Source organism: Triturus cristatus, chromosome 1_1, assembly GCF_964204655.1.
Source record: "Triturus cristatus chromosome 1_1, aTriCri1.1, whole genome shotgun sequence".
Lineage (NCBI taxonomy): Eukaryota > Metazoa > Chordata > Amphibia > Caudata > Salamandridae > Triturus > Triturus cristatus.
The window spans coordinates 85,803,362-85,816,310 of NC_140579.1; the positions used below are offsets into that span (position 1 = coordinate 85,803,362).

General features: G+C 47.3%; 1 protein-coding gene and 1 long non-coding RNA gene across 4 annotated transcripts in view; one reads left to right on the forward strand and one right to left on the reverse strand.

The window, feature by feature from the left end:
• Positions 1-12,949, forward strand: part of LOC146869538 (uncharacterized) — an 88,169-nt gene that overhangs the window by 63,667 nt on the left and 11,553 nt on the right. For all 3 annotated transcript variants that reach the window (XM_085604417.1, XM_085604479.1, XM_085604561.1), the window contains exon 5: positions 1,097-1,192. In XM_085604417.1, the coding sequence (XP_085460543.1) occupies positions 1,097-1,192 (96 nt within the window). The remainder of the gene's footprint in view (positions 1-1,096; positions 1,193-12,949) is intronic.
• LOC146869539 (uncharacterized) overlaps positions 1-12,949 on the reverse strand; it is a 159,043-nt gene that overhangs the window by 54,449 nt on the left and 91,645 nt on the right. The gene's annotated exons all lie outside the window — the stretch shown is intronic.

The window sequence follows — 12,949 nt, forward strand, 5'->3', positions numbered from 1 at the left end:
GATGGCAGGTCCAGTCCTCTTCTCTATAGCTCCAGGGCACCACCGGGACCAACCTGCTTCAAGTATATGACCTTCGGTTTCACACCACGGCTACAATTTCAGCAGCAGCCCACTCGAAAGGGATTTTTCTTCCCAAAAGTGGCAGTCCCTTCTGAACTTTTTGACCTCCAGACTTTTGTCAGGATCAGCCTACTTGTTGTATCAGACCAGTGCTCCATTTGGGTTGGACAGTGTGTAGCTGCACCTCAGGCTCTGAGAGTGTTCAGGTCTACCCTTGTGTTTGACAGTGTATCACTGCACCTCGGGCTCAGAGAGAGTTTGAGTCTAGCCTTGTCTTAGACAGTGTGTTGCTGCACCTCAGGCTCAGAGAGGGTTCAAATATACCATAACTAAAGCAAACAAAAATCCTACTGAATTCAAAGTTGGAGGTAACGGTTTTACCACTGTGGTTATCGTACAAGCAGATCATCTTTTAACCCTCTAATTTCTTTAGCCATTTTAAAAGAAGTTTCCCAGATGTTGTGCTTTACTTGTACAAGAAAAAAATGCGAAGGTAAAAGCCACAACTTTTACAACGTGAGTAGTCATCTTAAAAATGAGAGCATTCCTAGCTAGCATCAGTAACACAGTGTTCAGAAGTTCAAGTTCTTCTAACGTTTGCTGCACAATTTAAGTTCCTCCTTTCTCCCCCTGGCCTAAATGTCACATAACCAATGACCTGCTTCTGAAAAAGGGTTTCATAGATTACCAAAGAATAAAGTAATTTTCCTTAATTTACCAAAAATTAAGTTTATTTTACTAGTTTGTATTAATTGCCTTTGCCCATTTTTTGTATGATTCTAAGAAACTGATGGTGTTTCCACCATGGCCGCCAGCGACGTATATGCAGTTTGTGCAGTTTAGCTTCGAGAGTTTGGGATTTTTTGTACTGTGTACACCGTGGCGTCACTCACCTGTGTGTCTGTTCTACAGCTCATCTTTTAAGGCCTCTTTTCAGATACTTGCTTTTTGGTTATGCTTCATGGATTTCTCAACTCACTGTGTTTATTCAGTCATTCTATCATGCAATTATATATGGTATGTCTCCTCTTTTCAGGGGATCCACTTATAACAGCAGTGTTTTCACTGAGCACAAGACCAGAGGAAGAATCATGTGTTCAGGAGACAACAAAACCTGAAATAAGGAGTTCAGGTGAGCATGATAAGGTGTGGTTAGTTGCAAGTTATTAGAGAATGTAACAAGCTTTGTGTGTCTGAGAATTAACGCATCCTTGTACAGATCCATGGAAACTTAAGGGGTGGATTTAAAGGAGGCTTGTTACAGCAATTATCATAGCAGATTCTACGGAAATTTGATATAACTTTCAATGGATGAAAACAAAAATATACAAATATGTAGATATAGATGTGTAGAGATATGTAAGATATTATAATCTGGCTGCGGGTTCTGATACCTGCCAACGTTTCTCCTGGACGTGCCCTTTGCTGCTGCTCGGTGTATGACCGTTCAAACCACCCTATGAACTCCATCTCCCAGGTTGCAACACGGCCTCACACAGCTGCTCTGGGACCCGCTGACGAGGGGGAGGCACCGCTCCACCTCAGCGCATAAAGCGCAGCCTCTACCCCCGCAGCGTGGGTCCCTGTAACACTTTTTCTGCCCTCCTACCGGTGTTTGAGTGGAATCTGGCTGCGGGTTCTGATACCTGCCAACGTTTCTCCTGGACGTGCTCTTTGCTGCTGCTCGGTGTATGACCGTTCAAACCACCCTATGAACTCCATCTCCCAGGTTGCAACGTGGCCTCACACAGCTGCTCTGGGACCAGCTGACGAGGGGGAGGAACCGCTCCACCTCAGCGCATAAAGCGCAGCCTCCTCACCCGCAGCGCGGGACGTGCCGGGCGAAGCCCGGGCCAAGGGCGGGGCCGTCTGAGCCCGTTCGAGACTGATCGAGGCTGGGCTGGGCCATTCCCCTGATAAGTTGGGTTACGTGAGTTTACATGATAAAAGTTTGGGCATCGGGTTATTGTTGTTGAACTTTGGAGTTTTGTCGAGGGGTTTTGGAAAGAGTGAAGGTCTGGCTTTTTGGTACTCATTTAACTGTAGGGAGTGTGTTATTTTGACTCACTTGAATAATCATTCTTGTACTACTCCCATATAAAGGAGGTTTAGCTATAATTTAGTATGGGGGACAGTACTTCTCCACCTACAGGCCTAACACTCGCCAGAAAGCCACTGTGCGCACGCCCATTGTGAAACCATGCCATTGATAAAATGTTACGGCAGGCAATTGGGGCGGTCTCTAATGCGATAGAACGCACTGAAAGACGGCTGTCTCTAACGCCTAGGATTCCAAACTCCCTAATAACCTTGGAAATCGAAGATCTTGATTCCTCTCAAATAGCAAATCCTTCGACCACTCCTGATTTAAGGCCCTCACCTGAAAAAGTAATTTCTGGAAATTCATATAAACATGACATGGGGTGTGGGGGGGGGGAATCAGGATAGGTGGCCAGAAGAAACAAAAAGCTCATAAAGGGGAAAAGCAAGTGAATAGCCCTTCGAGAATAACATCAAAGACCCAGACAGAGGGCCATATTACTGGTGGAAATGGCTTAGCTGCAGTGGATCCTCCAATGTGGGCTTCAAATTTGGCTAAAGAACTTAAAACTCATTTTGAAATTCTTGTACGATCTGAGTTAGAGGTGGTTAAGAGCCAAATTGAGAAGATTACATCACTGGTTGCTATATGGGGGAGCAAAATAGCTAGTATTTCTAACATCTTGGATAACTTTAAAATTTCTGAGCAGGCTCCCACATACCAAAGCAATCAGGCAAATGTACCTGCCTCAACTGCCCTTCCAGCCTCTAAAATCTTAATGGAACCTAGCCCCCCTACTCAACAAACTGTAGATCCAGTTGTGTTACATCATGGGGCATATAAGGAGGGGGACTTTGCTCGTGGCCCTATGACCTTGCCAACAATCTTAGGACCGCAAGTGGAACAAAATCTTTCCAGTAATTGTAGAAGTGATCCTGGCAATAATCGACAATCCAATAGAAGTTTAATAAAACCTAGCCTGACGTGCACCGATCTACCCCCGGCCTCGACCTCCTACACTGTTATTTTATCTGGAGTACCAGAGTTAGAAAAAGGTAGAGGGGAGACTCATTCAGAATTAAAAAATAAAGTTACTTTTTGGCTAAATAAACATAGACCGCTCCCACCCCTAATACAGTGTGAAATTCTCTTTGTTAGGCGGGTTAGTTGGCTGGGACAGAAGCGTAAAGATATTCCGAGGGATTGTTTCCTGATTAATTTTAGGGACACTAGGGTGGTCCAATATATTTTGAATTGGGGTCAATCCGGGGAGATTAGCGGCATTCAGACGCTCTCTCTGGGTTATGTTTATCCCCCTAGTCCCCTGACTGAAAGAATGGGAGGAGTCTATAAAAAGTGGGAAATGAGAGCCCAGACTGGTAACCTGCAAAATATGGGCCGAGACTCTGAAACAACCCCGTCCTTTAATATTCCAGTCAGTAATAGATACAGCAGTTTAGATATAGTCGAATGACTGGATCTTTCAGCTGTATTAATTGAAGACATAGACATCCAGCCAGTTGTGCCCCAAAATTGTGATATGTATAAAGAACAATGGTTCCCTTGAGTAGAAACAATGCGTATTGTAGTTAGCCGTAGTTACTTCAGCATAACATATAAAATATTTCTGAAAGCAAGAACATTTCTTAAACAAAAAGGGGAAAGAACAAGAACACAGAGAATGGATTTTCATTAATTTATGTATTGATAGCATTCGTTATGTAAACAAAAAAAAAACCATTGCAGAATTTGATACTTCCAAATTCATACAGTGATACACTATAATGTAATGGTGGTGCTCAGTGGTGATATAGATACGCAGTGAGGTGGGGGTGGGGGGATGTGGTTTGTTTTGAAAGGCCAGATTCAAAATGCAGTAACAAGTAAGTTAAACAAATTATATAGTTGGTAACAACTGTGTCCTGCAATCTGTGCCCCAATAGATCGTCGACGTTTCAACCCTATGGGCGCTTGGTGGAGTGTGACAAGCGGGTCTTCATCAGGACTGTGGAGGAGGAGGGGCCGCCCTAGAATTTCAGGGCGGTCAAGGCAAATTGATTGAAGGGGTTTGGTTATTCTAACAGGATGTCAACTGTGATATGAATTGCACAGAAGATCAAAGAATGATTGTTTTCTTGAGTCCTCACGAAACACTCCACCAAGCGCCCATAGGGTTGAAACGTCGACGATCTATTGGGGCACAGATTGCAGGACACAACTATGTATCTATAGACGCAGACTGTGTATCTATATCACCACTGAGCACCACCATTACATTATTGTGCATCACTGTATGAATTTGGAAGTATAAAATTCTGCAATGTTTTTTTTTTTTTGTCTACATAACGAATGCTATCAATTCTGAGACATAAATTAATGAAAATCCTTTCTCTGTGTTCTTGTTCCTTCCCCTTTTTGTTTAAGAAATGTTCTTGCTTTCATAAATGTTTTATATGTTATGCTGAAGTAACTACGGCTAATTACAATATGCATTGTTTCTACCCAAGGGAACCATTGTTCTTTATACATTAAAAACCCAGGTTCCTAGGGACACAGGGTCACCCCATTGTGTTAATATATCAAAATTGTGATAGTCCTGAGGCTGGGGACTACCCTCTTAGGAATACTCTTGAGCTTGCAGTGGCCCCTGGAAGCTCTGGTGCTCCGCTGAAAACATCTGGGGAGGCTGTGGGTAAAGAACAGGAAAGGGAGAGGACTCCGTGCCAGGTGCTACAGCAGGAGCTGGAATCCCCGCACATACAGATTGATAAAAAAAAAAAGATTTGCAGAATACAATGCTTCTATCTTGGAATATAGCAGGTCTTACTTCCAAGCTGGAACTCCCTGATTGGGGGAAATACATTGACACCCATGAGATTTGTCTCTTTGAAGCCCAACTTTTAATAAATTGGGGCAGGCTTCTACAATTGATTATATTCTGGTAGATGTTGAGAATTGGTCTAGAATCAAGGATTTTGTGGTCCATGGGGGGCGCTAGGTGGCGCCAGACCAACATGGCCGCACACCTGTGAGGCTCTCGCCAGCCGGGCGAATAAAATACCCTTAATTCCATCCTGTGGCACCAAAATCTGCTTTCCGTCCGGGAATCTGGAGCGGATTGGGTGCAGGCATAATCGGTTAAAGGCTTGAACCGATTCGTGCTTCCGATCCTTAGCGCGGAGCGCTGCATTCTTTGCCGGAAGGGCCGCAGGGACTCTGTGGACGCGGCGGCGGCATGCGCGGGCACGCAAGACTGGGGACTGGCTGGAGCCGACGGGCCGCAAGGCACAGGCGGGGACAGAGTAGGCCGCGGAGCTGTCACCTGAGGCCTTGGTGACGGAGGTACGGAGCTGCGGGATCCGCGACTTGAATGAGGTGAGGAGGATGCAAGCGGGCGAGAACATTCACACTCAGAACCCGACGGCCCCCTGACACTGGAGTGGAGGACGAGATCCGCCATTACTGAGAGATGCATATGTGGGTGGAGAATCGGTGATGCCCCCAAAGACTCTGTCGTGCTGAATCCCATGCGCCCCATTTAATATTTGATTCTGATCACCTGAGGGGCTGCTGCTTGGGCCATCGTGGTTGCTATTTCCAACCGATTGTAAGGGAGGAGGAGACTGTTTGCGTCGAGGCCACACGTGCACTATACACATCCCTTCACCTGCCAGGGGCCAGCCTGTAGTACATCGGAGGCATACACGACCCTGCATTAAATCTGCCCACCTACTGGGGCTTGGGTTGGGTGCCTCGAGGTACCCAATACTGCTGTCCGCGGAGGTGCAATTGCTGGTTCTGCTGGGTGGTGCGGCGAACTGAAGGCCCCCAACTTGCTGTCCTGTCGCCGCGGCCTGCCCTCCTCCTGTCACCAACATGGGTAAAACCGACACCAGGCAATCGAAGCTCCCGTTTGAGTCTTCAAAAGAAAAAATCCCGCACACCCTCAGCTGAGTGTGCCGACTCAGATGGCGGGGATGACGCTGAGGTAGACTGGAAGGCGCTCTTACTCACTCATGGTGTCTCACCTAAGATAGACACCATGTCCACACGCCTTGACTCCGTGGTGCACCGACTCGATCAACAAGAAGAGAGATTGAAGGAAGCAGAGCAGAGGGTTACTGGGTTGGAGGATGGGGCCACGGCCAGCACCACCAAAATGTCGCAAATGGAGAGGCTCCTAAAGGTGATCGCAGATAAAAACGAAGATTTAGAAGCGCGTTCGCGCCGAAACAATGTTCGCCTTATTGGGTTGGCCGAATCCACCAATGTGGGCAGAATGGAAACCTTTATTGAGCAGCTACTATCTGATATCTTTGGCCTGGAGGCATTCTCTAAGCAACTGGTTGTCGAGCGGGCCCACCGCTCTCTCTGCCCTCGGCCCATACCCGGTGCACCCCCTAGACCGGTCATCAGATTTCTGAATTACAGAGACCGGGACACTCTACTACGACTAGCCCGTGAAAAACAACCGGTACAGTTTGAAAACGCCACGATCTCCTTCTATCCGGACTTCACGCGGTCGGTGCAGGATGCGCGCCGAAAGTTTGCAGCGGTAAAAAAGAGGCTTCTCCAGCGTGATATCCAATACACAATGCTGTATCCGGCCAAGCTGCGTATAGTCCACCAGGGCAAACAGATCCTATTTCACAACCCATCGCAGGTGGAAAACTTTTTTAAAGTAAATGGGCGATCCCCTGGAACTACCCGGTCCCCGTCGGGGTGGGCTAGGTCCCACTCTCCTACCTCTGCATTGGACTGATGGGTGGACCTCTCTTTGTCTTTCTTTGTTGGCTCTGTCCCTAGCCTCATTCGACTGTCTGTACTCTGTCCACTGGGCGGAGACTACGGTACATGCTGGTTTAAGTTGCACCCCCAAGCATTGTAATGTTCCGGCTGTTTAAGGGTTTCCACTTTTCTCCCTTTACTGTTCGCCCTGGCACTCCCCCCCCCCTTATCCCGCAGTCGCCGCTAGTCGACGATACTGGCGTGCAGCGGGTGAAATATCGGGGAGATGGAGGGCAGGTCTGGACCCCATTCGTCCCCCACAATGGGTGTTCCTCTCTATGATTGCGATTTGGTTTCTTGGTTTTGGACGGGTGGGGATGCATTCCCGACATGATTAGGATGTAGGCATGGGTGGGGAAGGGCGTACTTTTGGTACAGTAAATGTTATTGTTGTGAATGTTGAAGATGGCGATATAAAGCACAACTTTGAGTTAGTACCCAAATTGGTCAGTGAAAAAGACACAATAGAATTGGCTGGTGACAGTGCTCTCATTGGTCATTTGAATTCCTTGGGGGGACAGGATGTGTGACGGTAACACAGATACTAACTTGGGGGAAGTGATCTGCACTCTTACATGGAACGTTAGGGGGCTGGGCGACCCCAGGAAGCGCAGACAGATAGTTAATGCTCTAGATAGACTAAAGGTGCACATTGTATTCTTACAAGAGACCCACATGGACCCACTTCGCAAAGGTAGTTTTGCTTCTAGATGGGCTGCGTACTCTGTTTTTGCTCCTTATTCTTCTTATGCTAGAGGTACTGCCATCCTGATGAAAAAAAAACATACCCCATACATTCCTTTGGGGGATGCTGTGGACCGTGAGGGGCGGTATTGTTTAACATGGGGCAGGATTGGTAATGAAACTCTTACTTTGGCCTGCTCCTACGGCCCGAACAGTGATGACCCTAGCAGTTTCCTCGCCCTCCGGTACAAGATAAAAGATATCGATTCGACTCATTTGGTATGGGGAGGAGATTTTAATGCAGTCATTAACTCAGTAGTAGATAGATCTAACCCCTCCGCCCATCATTACACTAACACGCACAGATATCTGCGTGATCTATACGATCACCAGGATATTATAGACACATGGTGGCACTTACACCCGACATTGACGGAAGGCACACATTGGAATGCCGCACACGCTTCCTGGGCTAGACATCATGATCTCTCGGGGGCTCGCCCCCTCTTTAGTGGCGGCGCAACATGTTGGACGTACATTTTCCGATCATTCCCCGGTCCTGGCTAAGCTCAGGCTAATAGACACAGTGGGGGGACCACTACCATGGAGACTGCAACCCAACATACTACTTGATGAGCTCTTCCGAAAGGAACTGGGTCAAGAGCTTGAAGAATTTTTAATGCATAATAAGGGGTCGGTGGATTGTATGGCAACTATGTGGGAGGCACTGAAGGTCACCGTGCGGGGTATTTGTATTTCCAAGAGCTCAGGAGTGCTGCGCGCGCTGCGTGACACGTTACATAAACTGGGGCAAACACTGCGCTCACTGGAAACTCTTCCGGACTTTGCTGCTAACGCAGATGCACAACACCAGTTCAGAACCGCATTGACTGATTACAAATCCACTGCCGGTAGGGAGGTTCACTTCCGGAGTAAATACTTCATGGCTAGGGCATACGGAGAGGGCGAGCGCCCGGGAAGGATGCTGGCGGGATTTGTGAGGCCCCCTAGGCAATCTAACTATGTCTTGGAGCTGGAAGGTGAGGGAGGGACACCGTTGCGCGACACACACTCGATCATAACTGCCTTTACAGCTCACTATGCATCACTCTATACAACTACCAGAAAGGTTCCCCTGGAAATGGATGAGTATCTGAGAGAGATTACTTTGGGATGGCTACCAGACTATCAGCAAGAATTCTTGTCAGCGCCCATTGGCCTGGATGAGATCCGGGATGCAATAGGGCAGATGGCATCCGGGAAGGCGCCTGGCCTAGACGGCCTGCCCATAGATTTTTACAAGGTTTATGTGGATCTATTGTCTCCTGTGCTTAGAGAGGTTTTCGTGGAGGCACATGAGACCGGGACACTTCCACCGTCGATGCAGGAGGCCCTAATCACCTCCCTGCTGAAGCCGGGGAAACCGCCCCAAGCCTGCGACTCATATCGGCCCCTCTCCCTTATCAACTGCGATGCCAAGATTTTGGCAAAAGTATTGGCTAATCGCCTGAAGTTATTGGTAGAGGGAATGGTGTTGTCTGACCAGGCGGGGTTTATTCCTAGTAGCGCTACCTCACACAACCTACGTACCCTCTTCTCGATCCTGCAAAATGTCGACTCTGGATTACCAATGGTGGCAGTCTTTTTAGACACCACCAAAGCCTTTGATTCACTGGAGTGGGACTACCTCCTTTGTATATTACGCAATATGGGACTCCCTGCAGTGTTTCTGCAGTGGATCACAATCCTCTATCATAAACCAGTAGCCAGGGTGAGTATTAACGGCAGGGTATCCGAGGCCTTTTCAATATCACGAGGCACGCGTCAGGGTTGCCCCCTGTCTCCCCTCTTATTCGCCCTGGCCATGGAGCCTCTGGCGGCCAGGCTCTGTCAGCACCACCGGGATAAAGCTCTGCGCTGTTTCCAGAGACAAGTCCTGATATCCCTATACGCGGATGACATTACGCTGTACGTAAGAGACCCATCCAATAATCTCAACCCACTCTTGAGGGAATTCATACGATTTGCTGCCCTGTCTGGGGTTCATGTTAATTGGGGTAAATCCACTATATTCCCTCTTACTGAGGCGGCAAAAATCTTCCCACTCGATTACCCATTGCAATGGTGTGACAGTGAAGTCAGATATCTAGGAATAATGATCTCCCGGGATCGTGAAGAATTAATGCGACTGAACTATGGACGTGCAATGGACCATATCCAGACTTGCGTGGCGAGATGGATCACGCTCCTTCTCTCCATGGCGGGACGAGCGTCCCTCATTAAGATGGTCATTCTCCCGAAACTCCTTTATTTATTTTTAAATGTTCCCTTTCACCCGGGCAAGCCTTTCTTTAAAACCTTACGTACTGAGCTCATCAGGCTAGTTTGGGGAGGTAAACGCCCTCGTTTGAGTTGGGACACCCTGACCCGCCCATTTGCTCAGGGAGGTATTGATTTACCGGATTTTGAGCTATATTATCAAAGCGCGCAGGCCCACTTCGTCTACTACTGGATCCATCCCCCCCTTTATGCCCCAGGTTGCGGTCGAACACTGGCTGGCAGATCCCGTCCCGCTTGAAGGGGCACTATTTAGTAAACCCGAGGCACAGGTTACATATCACACCCCTGTATCCTGCTCCATATTAGCTTGGCGTTATATTGCACAAAAAGCCCTGACGACATTTGCCTACTCCCCACTGCTCCCTCTAGTGTACCACCCTTCCATGCCTCTGCTGCAGGAACAATTGTTTAAAAATGTCATGACCAAATTAAAAGTGAAGACCTGGGGGGATGTTTTCGCTCATTAGCGCATCTGTTTGGGGACCAGACACCTACCTCCTTGGACACCTTTCTATATATCCGTCTCCGAAGTGGGATTCAGGCAGTGACTGAGACGTTCCCTGACGAACCACCTACATTGGATCCCCTGCACCAGCTGCTAAAGGCTGATTCTCCAGCACCAGCGGTCTCTAAATTGTATCACTCCATGCACACCTCACTCAACTCCGGGCCTTGCAAAGTGCGCGCTAGGTGGGAGGAAGAGCTGGGCGCACTCATAGAAGATGCACACTGGATTTTTGCTGCCAGCAAACTGAGCAGATCTCGTCCAGCAGTAGATTCAGGATTATTCATTATAAATTTCTTCGTAGACTTTACTGCACCCCCGTTAAAATGCATAGATTCGGCCTCCGAGTGGATGATCTCTGCGAGCACTGTCGTGCTCCAACAGCAGATTTTCTGCATCTGGCTTGGGAGTGCCCTGACGTTGCGCGATACTGGCTGCTGGTATACTCGGCCCTTTCTGAGATGATTGATACCCCCCTAACTCCATCTCCACTCCAAGCGCTATTGGGATATACCAAACTAATAGGAAGGCCTTACCGTAAATTCAGAACTGTCGCTCTCCTTTTGGCAAAGAGGCGTGTGGCTTGTCGTTGGGGGAGGAGCAGAGCTCCAAAGTTTAAAGAATGGGTACAGGATATGCTATACTGTCAGGACACGTTGCTCAGATACGCAGAACTTCTTCCTACTGCTTCTAAACCCGCTGATATATGGGAGCCCCTAAAAAGTTATCATCTTGCACACCCTTTGGATACGAACGCCGCCACCGTCGCTGCCACCATGGAGTCCGCAACATAATTTGTGGAGACTATGGGAGGTGGAAATTAGCACTCCTGGAGTCTTGGGGCCTGGGTTGCAACCGTCTTTCCATTACTTGTGACATGGTAATCTTCTCGAATAAGGTCATTGTCTGGTGAATTACAGCTGAGGGTGTGCTCTGGCGCTGCTGATGTGGGTACCCGGGTGCGCCATACAAGTCAAGGTTAAGATACGTATGCACTGCCTCAGTATTGTTATGTTTTCTCCCCAACCTGTGAATACAGAGCCGGAACACTATTCTAGACCCATCCGGACTAACATGATGATTATATGCCACTGTAAACGCTGTGAACACTGTTTGGCTTATTTGCTCCTTGTAATGTATGCCTATGATGAAAGTTGTGTATGTTTATTGGAAACTGAATAAATAAAGTAAAAAAAAAAAAAAAGGATTTTGTGGTCCATCCTCGATGTGAAAGTGATCACAATCCGTTGGTACTTGTGATAGCCTACTCCGAACTCATGAGAGATCAGGGGTTACTAATTCAACCTCCCCAACCCTGATTACAATAGAAGGGGGTAGAAAAGTGCGCTGGGGGAGTTTTGCTACATCTAATGAAAAAATGGCTTCTTTGTACACACAATCTATTCCTTATTTAGAAACTGATTTTTGTGTGTCCGAAAATCATCAAGGCCAGGAATCATTGTTGATGATAAATATGAATCAGCGGGACATGATTTCAAAGTTGGCAGAGTTCTTTTATAATCATGGAAATAATAACAATTACGATCCCAAACCTAAACACCCTTGGTTTAATAAAGCGTGTAGGGAAACAAAACGTACACTAGTACTAGGGGTTAAGAATAAGGACCCTATACGTACCAGAATTGACAGGTCACACTATAAAAATACCATTATTGAAGCAAAAGCAGCTTGGGAGAAAGAAATATGGGAAGCAATTAAGATAGCTTTGGACACTAGAGATATGAGAGGCTTTTGGAATTTGGTTAAAACTGGCCACTCCGAAGGCAACTCCGCGATTGAACCAAATCTGGGGAAAGAAGCGTGGAGATCACATTTTAAAGTTTTATATTCTATGCCTCTGGATGAAGCTGTAGTACATGGATCAGTAGACATAGATCAAATTCCCCTAAATAGCGACCCACCACTTTGCCCAGCGCCATGTTAACGTCCAAAATTGTACAAACTACTTCCTAATAAGGCACCGGGTTTGGACAGAATCCCTGGTGACCTGTTCAGAAACGAACAGGTGGTGTGGGCTCCTTATCTACAGATACTATTCAATGCTATCATTCAGGATATGGCACTCCCTTTGACTTGGGCTGGTGCGGAAATTATCCCAATTTAAAAAAAAGGCTCCACCTAAACCCAGCAAATTAACGGCCAATAAGCCTTATTGATGTTTCACAAAAGATATTTGTTTGTGTTCTCCTGGGGCGATTGCAATCTTGGATGGACGAGATGAATGTCTTAACCCCGCTACAAGCGGGATTTAGGCCTAAAACCTCGACCATCGACCAGATTTTTAGATTGCAATTAATCCACTGGAAAACAGTAACTTTGGATGGGGGTAGCCTTAATTTAACTTTCGTGGACCTTAAGTCCGCCTTTGATATGGTTCAGCGTGACCAGTTATGGGGTCTTCTCCCCGATATGGGAGTACCGGTCTATCTTTGCCAATTATTGAAGCGCCTACATGAAGGCACCTATGCGATGGTAAGATACGGTAAGAAAGGAGAATTGACTGCTCCTTT